General features: G+C 60.7%; 1 protein-coding gene across 1 annotated transcript; it reads left to right on the top strand.

Annotated features, from left to right (window-relative positions):
* Positions 1-1,379: 1,379 nt before the first annotated feature.
* On the top strand, positions 1,380-7,336 carry FAM46B (family with sequence similarity 46 member B). The gene is made up of 2 exons (XM_427638.8): positions 1,380-1,572; positions 4,174-7,336. The coding sequence occupies exons 1-2, from the start codon at positions 1,402-1,404 to the stop codon at positions 5,191-5,193; spliced, it is 1,191 nt and encodes a 396-aa protein (XP_427638.3). The 5' UTR covers positions 1,380-1,401; the 3' UTR covers positions 5,194-7,336.
* Positions 7,337-19,053: the final 11,717 nt, after the last annotated feature.

Below are 19,053 nucleotides of genomic sequence, written 5' to 3'. Positions count from 1 at the left end.
GCTCCCGCCCCGGGGTTCACCCATCACACCCAGCACAACCCCGTGTCCCCCCCAGCAGCTGTGGGCACCCACCGGGGCGTTATGGGGCACGCTCTGAGCCCAGTCCTGGCTGCCCCACGCGCTGATCATCTGCCCTATCCCTCACCTCCCTTTGCACAACGGCTTGGTGGCTTTCCAAGGACCCATCCAGCACCCTGGCACACGTGTGGCACCCGGGCCGTGTCCTGCTTTGGTGACGCCCTGCTGGCAGCTGCCCCATGTGTGCTCACTCACCGGGCATCAGAGCTTGGTACCCACAGGGAGATCTCCATCTCCAATGGGAGAGCAGAGTGCTGATGTGGGGAGGGGCTCTGAGGGAGAGCACAGGGCCGGGGAATCCCTTAGGAGGAGGCAGCAGTGGGACATGCATTGGGGTTCAGGCTCCCAGGGTGCAGCAGCACCACCTGACGTGGTGGGCTCCGTGATGGGATACCAATAGGGCATCCGTTTGGTTATCAGTTGGGCATCCATGGGTGGTGTATGGGATATCAGTGGGGCATCAATGGGGCATCAGTGGGATGCCATGCAGGTATCGATGTGGCATTAGTAGGGTATCAACGGGGCGTCAACTTGGTGTCAATGGGACATCAATGGGATGCCAGTGGGACATGAGAGGGATGGTAATGGAGCATCAATTTGGTCTCGATGGGACACCCGGGGTTGTGAATGGAACACCAAAAGGACATCAATGGGGCATCAATGGAGTATCAATGGGATGCCAAAAGGGCATCAATTCAGTATCAGTGGAACATCAACAGATGGCAGTAGAATGTCAATGGAATATCAACTCATGGGACGTGAGGGGGGTGTCAATGAGCCGTCAGCGGGACATCAGTGGGGTATCCGTGCTATCACGGCCCCCGGGCGCGGTCCCTTTAAGCCGCCGGGATCCCTCCACGCCTTAGGCCGTGCAAGGGGGCGGGGCAAGCCGCCGGAGCCCCGCCCCCTCCCTCTTCACCCCGACATTTTCCCTGTCCTCTGTTCCGATTGGCGCTCCGTCGAGCCCCGACCTTCTCCCTCCACCAATCAAAGCGCAGGAGGGTCTGTGAGACCCGGCAGCGATTGGCGGCGGGGCCGGGCCAATGGGGGCGCGGCCGGGGCGCCTATATAACCCGGCGGCGGGGCGCGGGCGAGCGCAGTGCTGAGCTCAGCCGGCGGCGGGCGGGAGTGCTGCGGCGCGGAACGGTTCCCTGCAGCGCCCCCCGGGGTCCGCCTCCGCCCGCAGCTCCCCCCGCTCGGCACCGGCTTAGTGGTTTTTTTTTCCCCCCCTTTTTTTTTCTTCCCCCCCCACCACCACAACCCCCAGCCCGGTATTTCCGGCTGTTTTCCGCACCGCTTCCGGGGGGAGCTGCCGGCGGGGCGATGCTGGCGGCGGAGGCTGCGGGCTGCTCGGAGCAGCGCACCGGGGAGCGCTTCAGCGTGCTGACATGGGAGCAGGTGCAGCGGCTGGACCAGATCCTGGGCGAGACCGTCCCCATCCACGGCCGAGGCAACTTCCCCACGCTGTCCGTGAGGCCCCGGACCATCGTGCAGGTGAGAACCGGGGGGGCACTCGGGGTTCTGCCGCGGTCCCGGGGGGTGGGAGGTGGGGGGGGGGATGGGAGGAGCCCCGCACTGCGCTCCCGGAGGTGTCCCCCCCCCCTCCGTGTCTGTGTGCCCCGCACGTGGCTCTGCCCCGGGTCCGCACGGGGCTCTGGGTCTGATTCCAGAGTTCTGTTGGTTTAACCATAAAGCCATAACCGCGTTTAATATTAAACTGGCAGCGTAGTTCAAATAAGCTGATGCATATTCATGTTTTGGGAGGCAACTTCATTCCTCGGTAATGACTCATCAAATGTAAAATCGGGCATGTTGGCTTCTAATTACAAAGGAGATTGGAGAAGCCGAAGCCCGGCCGGCTCTCCCAGCACGGCGGCTGCTGCGTTCAGAGCCCGACGGATGGATGGATGGATGGGTGCCCCCCCCTTCCCCCGCCGGGTGCCCCGCTGTGGTTCTGTGCCGTTTTCCTTCTTTTCCCGACGTCTTTTGGGTTCTGGAGCTGCTGTGTGCAGCCCCAGGAGCTGCTATGGGGTTGGGGCAGCGCCGGAGCAGCCCCGGTGTAGTGTCCCCCCCCCCGCCGTGTCCCAAAGGGCTGCCGCCGGAGCTCCTTCCCGCAGTGTTTGGGGCTGAGTAATCCCGAGGAGTAACCCGAAAGGCACTCGTTGACGGTGGGGAGCAGCAGGTAGGGTTGGGGTAGGGCCGGCTGCCTGTCGGAGCCAATTAACCCAACCGCAGCGGAGGTGAGCTGTGGGTTTGGGAAGCAGGTCAGCAGCCGTGTAACCCTCCAAACATCTGCCCCTATGGGGAAAAGCACATTCCTGCCCCAAACTGGAGCCGCCTGTCCTTGGGGGGGGGGGGGGGGGGGAGGTCTGCTCAGCGCTGAGGCTTTGGGGTCAGAGCGGGGTTGTTCCCCCCCTCAATGCTTAACAGAGCTGTCAGCCCCCAGTCTGGGGCCTCAGTTATAGGGCCGGAGCCCTGCAGCCCCCAACCTCAGCGTAGGATTGAGCAGCTGTCGTCGGGTTGTGTCTGGGAAGCTAAACTGGAACGAGACCCCCTCCCAGCTCTGCGTTGGTTGCTCTGATCTGTATGTGTATCTCACCTGGCACACAGCAGCCCCCCAGCAGCAGCGCCGGGGCTGTGCACGGCTCACTGAGCGTCACCTGCAGCAGCGGCCCATGGAGGGCTCATGTGGGTTCGGCTCTCTGACAGCTGCTCCGGAGACAAAAAACCACTCCTGGATTTCAACGTCAATTCCTCTTTTAGAGGACAAAAGTGGTTCGTGTGCTGCTGGGGACTTTGGGACTTCCGACGGCGAGTAGCTCCTGCTTAACTACTGCCCAGCATGTGACCGTCACCGTGGGGCTGGCACTGCGCCCGGGCACATCTCCAGCCTGAGCAGCAGTTCCTAATGTCAGAGAGCAGTGGGGAAATGCCAGCCGTGTGGCTGCATCAGGACACCGAGCGGCCTCCCGGCACTGGGATTCAACGAGGTTTTATGGGGACCGTTGTGGGAGCGTTTTGCAAAACATCTCTCCCTGCAAGGGCAGCTCAGGGTCAGTGCAGCTCCGTATCTCCTTGTGGTCCTTCACCCCCCGTGCTGCTTCTGAACCAAAGGCCGGAGCTGTGGCACATGGCTGTCCCTGGGAGGATGGGGAGCCCTGGTGGGGTAACGGCTCTGCCTGTACCCCAAAGCTGGGCTCTTCCAAGCTGGCTCCTCGCTTCCAGCACCGGGTGAGCAGGCGGAGGTTTGCAGGGCTCTGTAATTGCAGGAAGGAGAAATGAAAGGGATGGAGGGCGGTGAGGTTTGCAGCTCCTCCTGTCTTCCCCGAGATCTGCGAGCTCTGCTAAATGACGAGCCGTGTCCGTGGCAGTTTATTGTATGGTCTTAAGGGTGATCCCAGCCTGCTGCCTGTTAAGTAATCGGGCGAATGATTCAGCCTCGTACTCGATGGACAAAGCTCTGCAGGTACGGGTGGGTGTGCCGGGGCTGAGCATTCACATTGCTGGAGTAACACCCGTCAGATGAAAGCTGCCTCCTGTGCTTGATAGCACGCCAAGTTCAGCACGAAGCTCTGACACACTGGAAATTGTTAGGATACACTTACTAGTTAGGACACGAACCCGCGTACACCTGGCCGGGGCTTTTGAGTGCTTCTGGCATCTTGATTTGCCTCTAATTAATCTCGACAGGTAAAAGGGGGTGGGTGAAATGAGCGAGCAGCCCTGATGAGATGAGCAGAGATGGTGGCCGCCCCATGTGCACAGCCCTTGGGGGGGTCCCGAGGACGGCTGGCTGCAGCCCCAAGGAGCAGAGCGCGGTGCCCAGGAGCAGATGGGATAGTGGGGAAGGGAGGGGAGGGCGCACAGCTGTGCAGGGAGACCCTCTGCTATGAGGCAGCGGTGCGTGAGAGCCGCCCCAGTGCTGGCACAGTGCTACATGCCTCCCAGAGCGACCTATTTCTGCTGGGTTAGCTCTTCAGTTTGCTTCCTTGCACCGGAGTGACCCATGTAAGCGTGGGGAGGGGGTGGCGCTGCTGGAATGGGCTGCAGTGGGGATGGCCGCTCTCTTCTCATCCCCACTCCTTATCCCCCCAGGTTGTCCGCAGCCGCCTGGAGAAGAAGGGGATCGTGGTGCACAACGTGAGGCTGAACGGCTCCGCTGCCAGCCACGTGCTGCACCAGGACAGCGGGCTGGGCTACAAGGACCTGGACCTCATCTTCGGGGTGGATCTGAAGAGCGAAGACGTCTTCCAGCAGGTGAAGGACGTGGTGATGGATTGCCTCCTGGACTTCCTCCCCGAGGGGGTCAACAAAGACAAGATCACCCCCATGACCCTAAAGGAGGCTTACGTGCAGAAGCTGGTGAAGGTGTGCAACGAGACGGACCGCTGGAGCCTCATCTCCCTGTCCAACAACAGCGGCAAGAACGTGGAGCTCAAATTCGTGGACTCCCTGAGGAGGCAGTTCGAGTTCAGCGTGGATTCCTTCCAGATCATCCTGGATTCCCTCCTGCTCTTCGGGGAGTGCTCGGAGAACCCCATGGCGGAGAACTTCCACCCCACGGTCACCGGGGAGAGCATGTATGGGGACTTCGAGGAGGCCATGGACCACCTGCGGAGCAGAGTCATCGCCACCCGCAACCCGGAGGAGATCAGAGGGGGGGGGCTCCTGAAGTACTGCAACCTCCTGGTGAGGGGCTTCAAACCCAAATCCGAGGTGGATATGAAGGCTCTGCAGCGCTACATGTGCTCCAGGTTTTTCATTGACTTCTCCGACATCGGCGAGCAGCAGAGGAAGCTGGAGTGCTACCTGCAGAGCCACTTCGTGGGCATGGAGGACAAACGCTATGACTATCTGATGACCCTCCACAGGGTGGTCAATGAGAGCACGGTCTGCCTCATGGGACACGAGCGGAGGCAGACCCTGAACCTCATTGCCACGCTGGCCGTGAGGGTCCTGGCCGAGCAGAACATCCTCCCCACCGTCACAAACGTCACCTGCTACTACCAGCCGGCCCCCTACATCAGCGAGATCAACATCAACTACTACGTCACCCACGTGCAGCCCTTCCTGCCCTGCAACCAGTCCTACCCCACGTGGCTGCCCTGTAACTGAGCCGGGAGGAGCTCCAGGGGCTGCCCCCGAGGTATCCCCTTCGTGGAGCCAGGAGTGGGGGGGGGGGAGGGGGGGGCAGCCTTCGTAGGACTGCAACGAAAGGAAACTTCACTCTCGCCCCCCCCCTTTCCCCCCAGCTTGTGTTGCTGCTGGGGTGGTCGGAGCCGGTCCTGCACCTCCATGGGCCGTGCGGTGCTGCGGGAGCTCCCATGGGAAGATTTATTGTAGGCAATGGGGGGGGTGGTGTGGGGTGGGGGGGGGACACGGGGGAGGGGGGGGGGGTGTGAGGGGAGGCTGTGGAGTCCCGGTGAGGCGGATGTGCACTGCCCTGGGATGGATCTGAATCTTCTTTTCCCTTTTTTTAGTGCAGGGGGTGTTGTGGGTGTGTGCAGACTTTGTGGCTTCTGCCCAGAGAAGCCAGAGTGGCTGATTCCTGTGAACGGACCAAAGAATCCTGTTTAAGTGCCTGTAACGATATAAACACAACTGTACTGTAAACCTGACCTATAGGTAGATATATAGATAATATTTTTTTTTGCAGGGGTTGACATCCCGAGGGCTTCGAGGCGGGGATGTCCTGTGTGGGGAAACGTTTGTGTTGTATGGGTTGGGGGGGGGGGAGGGGGGGGTTGTGAGCTGATTTCTAGTAGCCTTGCTGGAGGGGTTGCAGCGATGCGTCGCCGGGTTCTGGCTTGGATTGACTGCGTGTAACTGCCTGGAATGGGGGGGTGCTGCTGGGGGGGTGGTGGGTCGACTGGAGCTCTCCATCCTGCAGAGCCTGAAGGTGGTTTGGCCCATGGGGGGGGTTATGGGGAGGCAGGGGGGGGTGATGCAGATCGGAGTGGCGGCCCTGGGCTGTGCAGGGCGCTGTGTTTTGTAGGGGAATGGGAAATGCTGTTGTTGGCACGCGGCGGTCGGGGCTCTGTGGGAAGAGCAGACTTGTCCTTGAAGCACAGGGAGTGCAGGAGGCCGTTATCTCACGGTGGGGGCCGTGTCCTTGAAGGGGGGGGGTGGGATGCACAGCCCCCATCCTCCTCCACTTCGGGGCAGGTCCCGTTCAGAGGCAGCCGCTGTGATCCCAGCACTGTGAAGCATTGGGGCTCATCCCCTATCTGGAAGCTGAGCTCCTGGGGTCCCCTATGGGGGGTGGTTGGTGTTAGGAGGAATTCTGTCTTCCAAATGAACCCTGTTGGGTCTCGAGGGCTCCGGGGCGGCTCTGCTGGGTGTGCAGAGAGCAAAAAGAGCCTTTCCCTGAGCTGCCCCTTCTCACCAAGCACCATCTCAGGCTGTCCATGTGTGGATGGGGTGGTGGGAAGGCAGCTGGGTGCTCCCCGTGAGGCTAACAGACCCAGCATCTCTACTAACTCCTTTTTGTTCCTGTGACGATGTACGGGGCGGGCAGACCTGCTCAATAAAGTCTAGAGACTTGGAATGTGTCTAGCCAGATGGCTGCCTTCTTTAGGGGATGCCGTGGGGGCTCTTTGCACCTAACACCAACTAACCCAGTTTCCCATCGGTGCAGCTTTGCTCCCTGCCAAGCCGATCCCATGCAGGAAGCACCGGTGATGCCACAGCAGCTCCGGGTGTCACTGTGGCTTTTCCTGCAGGGCAGCTTTGCTTCCGTGGGCCATTTGCTCGCCAGCAGCCTGCAAACTGCTTGGTGCTCTGCTCCGTGCAAAGCTGTCCCAAGGGCAGCTTCCACATCCTCACCACCGCCGCCCATTGGAGCCCCACGACACGTAGCATGCTTCTCTCCACTTCTCCAGGCTGCTGACTCTCTCCCTACAGAAACAGAGGTGCACTAAACTGAGATCCCCCCACCCCCACCCCCATTGCAGATGTGTTTCCCTACAGCTGACAGCTCAGCCTACGTTGAGATTGCACTTTTGGGTTGTGGAGTGTGCGTGGTGGGACTCTTATGAATGGGTTGAATCCGAATTTTCTAGACCTTGCAGTGATACTGTGCTGCTCCTGTGAGGGGGCTTTGGGAAGATTCCAGTAGCTTGAATGGCACTTGATTTTTTTTGTTCTAAGTGTTTGTTTTTTTTTTTCCTACACCTGTATCACCTGTCATGCGATGGGCTTGACATAGACTCACTAGATTCTTTAGAATCTGTTTAAAAATAAATACAGTGTATTCAAATCTGTTGGGGTTTCTTATTTGCTTTGTCTGTCAGGGCACGGTGGTGGTGGTGCTGCTGCTGTCCTTATTGGGAAGACCCAGAACAGTGTGGGGGTTTGGAGCAGCTGTGGGGTCCTGGTTCTCCCCCTGTCCCAAAGCCTGCGGGCACAGAGCTGGCAGCTTTCTGTTTGTAATGCTGTCTCATGGCTGTCCTCACTGGGGTCCCTGTTCCTGCTGGTCCCATGGGTGTGCTGCTCTTTGGTTGCCATCTGGGCTCCCGTGGGATGCTGCTGGGTGACCCTCTCTGCTGCTCCTGCCTTCCCACAGGTAGCATCCCCTGCCCATGGTCACCAACACCGCCTTGCTCCTCTGGTGTAGGGCTGTGTTTGGGGCAGCGCCCCTCAGCAAGGTGCTTCCCAATGGGATGGGAGGGCTGGGAAGCTGGGGGGAGCCTTTGTCTAGCAAAGCCCCGTGCCCAGTTGAGCTCCCGGTGGCGGCTGGGATCTGGGTGTGAGCAACTCGGAGCCTGGCTGCCCTCCAGCCGGAGCTGCAGTTTCATTTCCCCTTGCAGAGCTACAGGCAGTTCTGGTTCCACCGCAACAATGGCGCTGACGACATGCCAGTCCTTGTTTGGGACGGACTCTCTGGCTCTGCTTCTCCAAACTCTGGCAGTCGTGGGACTCTGAGCTTCCCTCTGACATCAGCCCTGGGCTGGCGCAGGGATCGTCCCCAGCGGCCGCTCGGGTGGGAGCAGCCCTTGCAGAGCTGCCCTGGCTGGGATGATGGGATGGTCGCTCCTCGCTGGCGCTGAGCTGCCTTCCCCGAGCATCTGCTGGGCCTGAAAATATCTGCCAGGTCTGTCGGCTGCTGCTGTGACCCTGAGCATGGCAGCAAAAGCCCTGACAGCACCGGCTGTCATTGTTGGGGCGGATCAGGCGGCACAAAAGGACGCGAGTGGAAAGTACGAGCTGTGAGCAGAAGGGAAATGTTTACCCACCCGCATTCGGAGCTCTCTTTTGTTCATTGTCCGATGAAACCGCATCTATTTCTATTTACTTTTCTGCCCCTTGCAGCCCATCTCTGTCCTTTTTTGCCTCGGGCAGAGGGTGATGGAGCGGTGGGGTTGGACCGACGTGTGCTGGGCGCCCCCGATGAGCCGGGGTTGGTTCACTTCCCTCCCCACAAATGGAAGCACGGAGTGGTTTGGCTGCTGGGGTTCCCTGCTGTGTTGCACGGCCCGTGCTTTTGCTCACCTCCTGGTTTTGCAGCCTTGCTGCGATGCTCCGAGTGACTGACGTGGTCGGGGGGGGGAGAGCTCACTGAGATCTGCATGCGGAGCATCGCACGGCGGTGCCTCAATGTGCCCAAAGCTGCGCTTGTCCTGCAGCTTCGTGGCCCCGCTGCCGTAGGATTGCACGGGTTGGAAGGGACCTCACGGATCACCAGGTCCCAACCCCTGTGCTGCAGGGAGAGCTGCCAACCCAGGCCTGCAACTGGTGCTGCTATCGGGCAGCTCAGCCCCCCGGGCACAGCGCAGCGCTCACAGCCTCAGCCCTTTTCCTGGAAGCAGGTCTGGCCAAGCCCCGGGCTTGGAGGAACGGGAGGAATTTGTCTCAGGTTTCCAGAGTGCAAGAAGCATCTTGCTCCCACCTTTCAGCTGTCCTTAATCTGCTCTGCTCTGCTCTGAGCGCCATCCCCGTGCCCACTGGCGGCTGGGTTTGGGTTGGGGGTGGGATGGGGATGGATTTGGGCTGAGTTTGGGCCAGGTTTGGGCTGGGCTGGGGCTGGGTTGGGGATGAGTTTGGGTTGAATTTGGGCTGGGCGGGGGATGGATTCGTGTTGAGTTTGGGCTGGGTTGGGGATGGGCTGGGGATGGACTCGGGCTGAGTTTGGGTTGGGTTCAGGCTGGCTCGGGGCTGGGCTCAGGCTGCGTTTGGGCTGGGTTTGGGCTGGGTTTGGGCTGGGTTTGGGCTGGGTTTGGGCTGGGTTTGGGCAGCAGTTTGGCCATCCCCAGGATTCGGGAGCTCCTGCACGGCCTCGGGCAGCGTGGGTGTTAACTGTGCTATTTGAGCTCATGCCGGCCGAGAGAACAGCCCGTCTGTGCGGCTCCTCTTTCCATTTATAGCTGTGTTTAGGCGATCCAGCACACGGACCCTCGCGCTCTGACGCCTGGTGCCAAGCACGAGACAAATGCTTCATTGATACGTGCATACCGGGAGGGCAGCGGGGCCGGGACGGCGCTGAGCGGGGTGGCACGGGTTGGGGCCGGGCGGGCTGAGCCCTGCGCAGTGCCCACGAGTGGGGAGGAACGTGCGGCGCTCGGCTCGTGCCGCTCTGCTGAGCCCCGCTGCCTCACCTGCCGGCCCTGAGCGCAGTCCGCTGGAGCTGAAGGATCACGGATGGGGTTTCCAAGCACCTCAGCTGAAGGCAAACTGCTCAGGATTGGGAATGGAGGCGTCCCCTTCTCTCCTGGGTGCATCGAGGAGATAGCAGCGGTGCAGAGCTGCTCGCCCGCACCAGCTCAGCTCCCCGTGTGCACCCACAGACCCACCGTCCCCAGCGGAACCATAGGATGCCCCAAGTTAGAAAGGGCCCATGTGGATCACTGAGTCCAACTCCTGGCAGTAGGAGGGGTTCTGTGCTTGGAAAACCTGCTGCATCCTCGGGGGGTGCTGAAGGTTTGCTGGCAGAGCAGAGGGCCTTTAGGTGGGAGCGTGGTTTCGGTGCTGTGCCCGGTGATGTACACAGGGGCAGACAACACCCCACACAGAGCACAGCGTCCCCTCTCACCCTTCGGGCTCACATCCCTTTATCCAGAACCTCACCTCCCAGAGCCACAGCGCCGTCCCCACCTCCCCTTCCTGCCCAGGGAGCGACGTTTCCCTTTGCTTTGCAGATGGGACATCTCCCCGACGAGGACGGCTTTGCCCACCCATCCAGGCTGGCTGATCCTTGCCCCGCGCTGCCACCACGGCAATGTTTACCCTGCTTATCTCATTGCTCCCAAACCCCTGTTCCAACAGGAGCGGTGTCACCCTGCCTTCCCAGGGCCGGCAGCACGCAGCGCTCCCCACGGCATCGCCGTGCCCTACATTTCAGCCCGGTGCTTTAATGAGGGGTGGCTGCATCACACCCCGATGGCCCTCCTGCCTCTCCCCGCAGCACCCAGGGCGATTACAGCAAAGCATCCCTCCCCTCCTGTGCAATTACAGCTCCATCCTGCCTAAATCCGCATGGCCGCGGCGTGACTCACCTAACGACAGCTCCCTTAATGAATCCTGGGTGCATTCCTTCCAGGCTGGACGTGATGTTAACGTGCCACTTAGTAACCAGCCACCCTTCTTCCGTCGTCAGCGCAGCAAGTCGAGCCAGTTTCTTCCCCTGCCCCTCCTCTGCCACGGCAGGGCAGGCGGCTGCAACCTGTCCGTGTCAGCATGCAGGGCGTCAGATCTGCATCTGCACTGGGAGAGGAGAATTGCCCACGTGTGTGTATCGGGTAGGCTGAAATAGAGCCTTGGTTGGGGTGGCTGGGGGACAGGAGGTGTGGGGAGGGGACAGGGCCTGGAGCCCAACGCTGCAGCATGGGGCTGTGGGGTTTTCCTTCTGCCTGATTGCTGCCCAAGGGTTTCTCCTTCACAGAGCCATCAGCAGGCGCTCCCAGATCCCGAAAGCAGCAGTGGAGGAGATGGTGATGGAGGCAATGCAGCCTCTGCCCCTCGCAGCCCGGGGCTGTGCTCCAGCATCACATAGCCCAGCTCTGAGCACACCTGGACTGGCATCCCAGTGCACGTCCCCGGTGCTTTCCAGCTGTGCGGCACATCTGTCTGCACGTGGCACTGTGTTGGGCTCCCACAGCATGCCCAGCCACTGCAAATCCCCAACACCGCCTGTCCCCGACCCCAGGCAGCCCTCAGCTTCACCAGAGCACGGTTTGAAGAAGCCCATCGTCGTGCCCTATGCCTGCCCCACGCGGGGGGTCAGCAATGCCCTGTGGGAGGCTGCCTGGTGGGGGAGGGCTGAAGCTGTCCCAGGGATGTGGTGTGGGTGTGAGGGTGTGTGTGCCCAGAGGATGGGGCACGGGGATGGAGCACGGAGTGGACGCAGTGCCCTGAGCAGAGCAGGGTGCTCTGAGAGGGACGCTCGGGGGCTGCAGCGTGGGGAAGCAGTGAGGCAGGATGGGGTGACAAGAAGGCAAAACTGTTTTGCATCTGACCCACGTGGAGCAGAGCCTGGACTCAGCCTGGAGCCACTCCAGCTCCACGAGCAGCCTGTCCTGCAGCGTCGTCCAGGGCTGTTTCCAGGGAGCACTTGGCTGTGGGACAGGACGGCACTGAGACCATTGCTGCGTGTTTCCCCTCGCTGCAGGGCGCACACCGGGCTCTCTCCCTTTGCTCTCCCCGTGGTTTCTGCCCAGGTGTGCAGGTCCACCTCGCAGAGCCTTCGGGAAGGATTAAGGAGTCTGTTCCGCTGTGTGATTTCTGGATGACAACTTCCAGCTGCTCTCTTATTGATAGGGATGGTGTTTAGCAGCCTGGAGTGTTAAGGGATGCCCTGAGCTGTGGCTGTCACCTCCGGGCTGTCTGAGACATTGACCGACATTGACCCAGCTGGCCATCATTCAAGGCAGAATGGGGAGCCCAGGGTGCTGCCAGGCACAGCCTGAACGCCAGCACGAAATCTGGGTGTTGGGAACGGATGCGGAGCTCACGGCCCTTTTCCCTCCTGCCTCATCCTGCCAGCCCCAGCAGCTCTGTCAGCACAGACGTGCCGTGATGATGCCCTGAGCCCGGGGCTGACCCATCCATCAGGCTGCCAGGCCAGGGGATGCCCCCAACCCACCACTGTGCCATTCCAGCAAGCCAGCACGGGGACAGCAGGGACACAACTCCTTCCCAAACCGGCCTGGGCAGCTCTGGGAGTCCCCACGCCATGTGTCACCCCTCGGGAAGACACTCATTGTCCCATCACAGGAGACGGGCTGGAACAAAAAGGAAGTAAGGAGAAGCCGGGCTCTTTGTGATACCCATCTGCTCCTGTCCAGCAGACGTGGCTCCAGGAGGCTGCGGTGCCGTTGCCGTGTGCCATTGCCGTGTGCCGGTGCCATGTGCCAATGCCATGTGCCGCAGCCACGTGTCGGCCGGCGTGCGCAGCGCTGCGGCACCAAACGTGCTGCAGTACGGACGGGTGAGATAAGGAGCTGTGTGCGCTCACCCCGTGCTGCAGCACGTCCCGCTGCGCCCAGCCTGGGGGTGATCGGCCCCTCCTGCATCCAGGGCTTGGGACGCATCAGCCCATGGGCTGCGTCGCTGTGGGATATTCATGCAGGTTCTGCTCCGCGCCCTGAGGAAGAGCTTTGCAAACCCCGAAACGCTGCTCTCAGTGGGCACCAGGAAAACCCCAAACCTGGAAAGCAGCAGCGATAAGGGGCTGAATGGGCGGGGAAGGAGTGGCCGCGGCAGTGCAGTGTTTGCTCTGGGCTCACCGGCCCCGGCTGGAGCAGAGTCTGCCAGCAGGTAATAAATCCAGCTGGCCGTGCCCCGTTCTTCGAGTGTTTCAAGATTACTGCAACCTTTGTGTCCCGGCTGCTTTCTCCCAGCACGGGCTGTGGGTGCAGTGCAGGAGATGAGGGCCATTCAGCGTTATTTCTGTGCGTGGCTCCAGGGTTATCGGGAGAGCCTCGGAGAGAGGAGATGGAGCATTTAAAACAGCTTTGCTTTAATAATGCAATTATGAGGCTCAGCAGACGATTGCTGGAAAGCACAACCTCCATCATGAGCACTGTGCTCATCGCACCGCGCCAACGGACCCCGTGATGCCGTTAATAGGAAGAAGGGGCTGTGTGCACTGAGCCCCATTTCAGCCCCCAACCTCAGGCGTAGCCTTTGGGCTTCACGGTGCCCATCAGATGGAGGGGGCAGAACTGCCCCAAAGCTCAGCAGGGATCGTTCCATCCACCGCCCCGCGCTGCAGATCAAACCCCCGCTGACCCGCAGGGCTGACAAAGGGACAATGGTCTCCGGGCTTTGTTTAATGTCCCCGGGGCTGGCAAAGGACGTTCCCGGCTGCTCACCTCCCTTTGTTCCCGTGTTGACCATGGTAGCACCGAGCTGTGGTGCCCCGGGGTTCGTGCCCACGGCTCCGTATCCACACAGCCTGGCTTTGCTGGTGGGATAAAAGCTGCTGATGTGGGCTGCCCTGGAAGGTTCTTGGTGCTTTTTGGGGTTGTGTCTGCGGAAGGGGATCTGTTCTTCGGGTTATCATCCCCCCACCCGATGCAGAGGGTGCAGTGGTAGGAGCAGAGGGGCTGCCCCAAATGGACGCTGCCCCTTTGGGGGGTCCAATGGATGGGGTCCAGCTGGATGTGTCCCGCAGTGGGAGCCACCAGGATGGGACTGAGGAATCACCGCAGCCCCAAAAAGCTCCCACCCCATTCCCGTATAGGAATTTCAGCACCTCCCCCCAGAGCGTTGCCCACACCAAGCTGGTCCCAGGGTGGTTTATCAGCACCTCTGCCTTTTGGTCATGGGGGTAAGAGCAGGGGAGCAGCGTGCCGGGTGCCAGGGAAGGCAGTTTGCTTTGCCTATCAGGAGGGAGAGGGCGGAAAGCAGCAGAAAGATAAATACAGCCCGGGTGGCTCTGGCAGTGTTGGCATCGGGAAAAGTTTCCATAGGGGTTGGTAGCACGGGGTGATACCGCTTCACCCCATCCACACGTCCTCTGGCTCTCCCTACCCACGTCCCATGTGGGGTGTGGGGAAACCCCACCGGCCCGGCCTGAAACCCTTCCCAGGGGCTGCCCATCCCCCTGCCAGCATTGGCCCAGCCTGACCTGGGAAGGTGATGCTGCGGTGGTGGCCACAGCTCTGCCCCCCAAACCCACCCCATATGGGGCTGCTCCTGTAGGGATGTGGGTCCATGACTCCGTGTGTTAAAGCCGTGGCCATCCATCCCTGCAATGTTCTGATCCCTGTCCCACTGCACCGACAGCAGTTCCCATTGCATGGCTCATACATGGGCGCAGGAGATGTGGGTTAGGATCCCAATTCTGTGCTAGAAATAGGCTCTTTTGGGATGCACCACCCCATGTCACAGCTTTACCCGGATAAAACCAAGAGGCAAATCAGCATTATGACATTTCTTTCATGAGGACTCACTAAAACAACCCAGGAGGACAAAGCAAAGCCTCAAATCACAGCCTTTAACCATTCCCATGGGGTTGCATCCCCGGATCACCCCTCCCTCCCTCCATCCCTCCATCCCTCCATCCATCCCTCCCTCTCTCCACACATCCATCTGTCCATCCCTCCATCCCTCCGTTTCTCTATCCCTCCCTCCATGCCTCTATCTCTCTATCCATACATACATCCCTCCATTCATCTCTCCATCCATCTATACATCACTCCACCCATTCTTTCATCCTTCCATCTATCCCTCCACCCATCCATTCTTCCCTCCCTCCATCCCTCCCTCCCTCTATCTCTCCATCCATCAATTCATCCCTCCATCTCTCTATCCATACATGCACCCCTCCATCCATCCCTTCATCCCTCCATCCATCCCCCCATCATTCCCTCCCTCCACACATCCATCCATCCATCCATCCATCCATCCATCCATCCATCCATCTCTCCATCCATCTCTCCATCCCTCCATCCATCCATCCATCCATCCATCCACACATCCATCCCTCCATCACTCTATCCATTCCTTCGTCTATCCCCTCCCTTCATCTCTCCATCCCTCCATCCATCCATCCATCCATCCACACATCCATCCCTCCATCACTCTATCCATTCCTTCGTCTATCCCCTCCCTTCATCTCTCCATCCCTCCATCCATCCATCCCTCCATTTCTCCATCTATCCCTCCATCTATTCCTTCATCCCTCCATCCAACCCTCCCTCCTCCCTTCCTCCATCCCTCCATCTGTATCCATACATACATCCCTCAATCGATCCCTCGATCCTTCCATCCATCCCTCCATCCATCCCTCCATCCATCCCTCCATCCATCCTTCCATCTATTCCTCCATCCCTCCATCCATCCCTCCATCCATCCCTCCATCTATTCCTCCATCCCTCCCTCCATCCCCCCGTGCGTATTTCTCTTGGCAGGGCTGGCAGCCGCGGGCAGGAATGTTTCCCTCTGCCGAGTGAAAGTGGAGGCAGGAATTGCTGGAATAGCGACAGGCTGAGTAACAGCGCTAACTTTATTCTCTGAAACAAAGGGCAGTGTCCCAGACACTGAGGGCTGTTCCAGCTCCCGGCGGCCGGCAGCGCGGAGGCCAGGGCTGGGGAGCTCAATGAGCTGCGGCTGACGGCAGCCCTGCAGCCCCTGCCCCAAATTCCCGGCCCCAAAACCACCCCCTTCCCACCGGTGAACCCTTCCCTTGCTGTAAGGGGAGCTGAAAGTGGGCTGTAAAGGCGGAGGGTCAAAAAAGCAGCCCCAAGGGGTGGGATTTCCCTCTAGGACCGTAGGACAGCCCTGCCCGGGGCTATCCCTTCTGCAGGGATCCCTGGGTTATGGAGGGCTCCCCATGGGGTGCCGCTGTGTGAAGGCTCTGAGCAAATGGGGGCTGCAGGAGGGGTCCCCACCGCCCCAATCGCTGCCTTTCCCAGGGCTTCCTGGCTCTGGGGGTGCTTTGGTGACTGAGGGGTGGAGGGTGAGGAGGAGGTAAAGGAGGAGGTGAAGGGGGAGGATGAGAAAGACAATGAGGAGGAAGAGAAAGAAGAGGCAGAAGGTCCCCTCAGTGGGAACTCTATGAAAGGCTAGATAACAGCAGGACAAGGGGGAATGGTTTTAAGTCAAAGGAGGGAAGGTTTAGGTTGGATGCCAGGGGAAGTTCTCTACCCTGAGAGTGGTGAGGCGCTGAACAGCTGCCCAGAGAGGCTGTGGATGCCCCGTCCATCCCTGGAGGTGTTCAAGGCCAGGTTGGATGTGGCCCTGGGCAGCCTGGGCTGGTACTGAATGTGGAGGTTGGTGGCCCTGCCTGCGGCGGGGGGTTGGAGTTTTGTGGTCCTGGAGGTCCCTTCCAACCCGGCCATTCTGTGATTCTGTGGGACTCTTTAATGGCACAGATGTTCCAGCATCGCCCCATCCCACTCCCACTGAGGTCCCGGACCCCCAGAGAGCATCTCAGGGCACGAGGCCGGACCCGGGCTGGTTTTCCTTAACCGTGTGGTTTTGCATCTGAGCAGGATCTCCCCTCAGTGCCCGCTGCTAGCAGTTAGGGCCGGCCTTGGCTGTGGGGCTCAGGGCAAGGCAGAGCTTTCCAAAGCAAATATTTGAGCAGCGCAACAACACGTGGGAAAGAGCAGGGGCGTTCATCCCCCCCCCACACCCCCCTCGTTGCACAGCAGCGGCTCCAGGGAGCTGGACCCTGCCCGGGGGGGTTCAGCCATGCCCTGACCTGTGCTGGGCTGAGCTGCTTGCAAACCTCGTTCTGCTCCGTGGGTTTGCACAAAGAGGCTTTAATGTTAAAGGGGCATCGCTCTCGGCCGGCGCTGGGCAGCAGCAGGGCGGGCGGTGTGGGGAGGATTGGGGTCACAGCGGTGCTGTCCGTGCCCCAAATCCACCCCCAGACCCATCTCTGCGTGAAGAGCTCCGGAGGGGGCATCACCCATCACCCGTCCTCAGTGCTGGAGATGGTGGCTGTGAAATGGCTGTGCCAGGAGGCCAAACTCACCCCATCCCTATGTGTGCAGCACAGAGCAATACAGGTCTCCATTGATCCCTGCGATGGTTGTGCCCGGAGCTGCTCCCTGCCACCGCACTCACTCATCTCTCCTGCTGCACTCACACAGCTCGGCTTCACCACTCCATCCCTGTTTGCTCTGCTCCTATTGGCCTCAACATCCCTCTCTCTGAGCGCCGTTTGGCAGCTCGCATTGTGCTGCAAGGAGCGCAACACCTGGGCACCCCAAAGCCTCCCAGAAGGGAGCGATGAGGGCAGCAGTGCCAGGAATGGCGCAGTCCTCACCTGCGCCCACGGCTTTCTTGGAAGCCACGCTGGAGGTGGGAGTTGCACCCATGGGAAAGGTGAGGGCTGATTCACAGCTACCAGCCCTGGCACGCCGGGCACCCAGCAGCACCGCTGCCATCTGCTCGTGCCCACGTCACCTTTGGCAGAGCACCGAGCGTGGGGGGTCAGCGCCCAGAGGGTGTCAGCAACCGCTCAGCAGCCCCACTCTGCCTCCTCCTCCTCCTCCTCCTGCTGCTGCTGCTGCTGCTCTCCACGACGCACCGGCAGCCATGGAGACGGTGTCCCCAGCACAACGTCCCCACCGCGTCCTATGGGGCCCTGCGGGGAGGCTCGTGCGAGCCAGGGCTTCCCCAGGGCTTCTCCATAATGGGAGCTGCTCCCTCCTGCTCCGCTCCATAAGAGGAGAGGCGGCCGGGAGCGCTGAGCACAGCTTGGCTTCCCCCATGGATTCCTTTCCTGCCCGTCACTGACAGATATAGTGCCCGCGTCAGCGCGGCCACATCAGCCGGGTCTGAGTGCCCGGGGTGCCGTGGGGTGCAGGGGGTCCTCCTTGGCGTCGCCCATCACCCCCTCCTTGCACTGAGGCAGCAGGGGATGAGCTCGCAGGTGTCAGACGGGGTGAGAATAAGGGCTGGGAGTGCAGTGCTGCCCTTCACCTCTGTGTCCGGTGGGTCAGCCACGCTGCTGGGTCCCCCCCGGGCGGCTGCGGCGCTGCTGGGACAGCTCGAGCCATGGAGTGCTGCTTCAGGCATCACGTCTGCCAAAATTCGGGGCTTTTCTCCCCAAATCCCACAGCTGGGATTACAACCCAGCCCTTACCATGCTGACATGTAGGTGCGACCATCCAGCACCGCACACAGGGACCGGGATGTGCCAAAAAGCCCGGAGCACTGCCTTGCTCCCCTCCGCCTCTGCAGGGCAGAGCCCAGACCCCAGAGCCCCCCTCCCTTTGTGCTTTGGGGCTGACATCCTCACAGCAGCAGGGAAGGCAGCACCCAGGGGAGCCGTGGCCTCCGCCAGCAAGAGTCAGTGCTTTGGGCAATTAATCTCCATCAACCCCTAATGAGGCGTGATCAGGTTACAGGTCTCCCATCAGGTCGGGTTGCTGTGCAGACAGCCCTCCTCCATAGGGCCCGGCAGCTGTGGGCTTTAACATATACACATATAGGGTGCATGGGGATCCGTTCCCACCTCTGCCAGCCCCATGGGGACAGTGAGCAGAGCACAGCCCCTCTGTGCACCTTGCCCTTTCGAGGCCGCGTGCTGCACACGTGGCTGAGTTATTTTGGGGTCCCTTCCCAGGGCTCCCAGCAGGGGACACTTCCCACGAGGCACAGGTGCTGGGATGCTCGGCGTCACCCTCCCATTGAGGTCACGTCTGATGGGGATGGGGGGTGGCGGCAGGACCGTGCCTGTGGAGTCAGGTGGGAGCTGTCTGAACGCCAGCAAAGCACAGCATGGATGTGTCCCACTGCTGCCCAACGGAGCAGGCAGAACCTCCAAGAGCCGATCCCATCAGACCCGCACCACAAGGGGCCAAATGCCTCCGAGCATGGGGCTGGGAATTGGCCCAGGGGCCGCTTGCAGAAGGAATGGGTTCCTGAGACCTGGAAACCTGCAAGGGGACAGCATGGGTGGTGGGGACAGGGATGTCCCGAATGGCCTCGGGTGGCAGCAGCTCTGCCCAGGGGATGGGGTGGCTGCAGACCCCGTGGTGACCTCGAATCTGGGGGTCTCAGACCCTCAGCTGTGGGTTG

The sequence above is a fragment of the Gallus gallus genome, chromosome 23, assembly GCF_016699485.2.
Source record: "Gallus gallus isolate bGalGal1 chromosome 23, bGalGal1.mat.broiler.GRCg7b, whole genome shotgun sequence".
In the NCBI taxonomy this organism is placed as follows: domain Eukaryota; kingdom Metazoa; phylum Chordata; class Aves; order Galliformes; family Phasianidae; genus Gallus; species Gallus gallus.
Note: the sequence above shows the minus strand (reverse complement) of the source record. Positions and strands in the feature narration are given on the sequence as shown.

Bases quoted from the DNA above. Each gene is read 5' to 3' on its own strand.
- FAM46B (XM_427638.8), top strand. From the start codon at position 1,402: ATGCTGGCGGCGGAGGCTGCGGGCTGCTCGGAGCAGCGCACCGGGGAG. The intron at 1,573-4,173 runs GTGAGAACCGGG...TTATCCCCCCAG, and splicing joins GGCCCCGGACCATCGTGCAG to GTTGTCCGCAGCCGCCTGGA.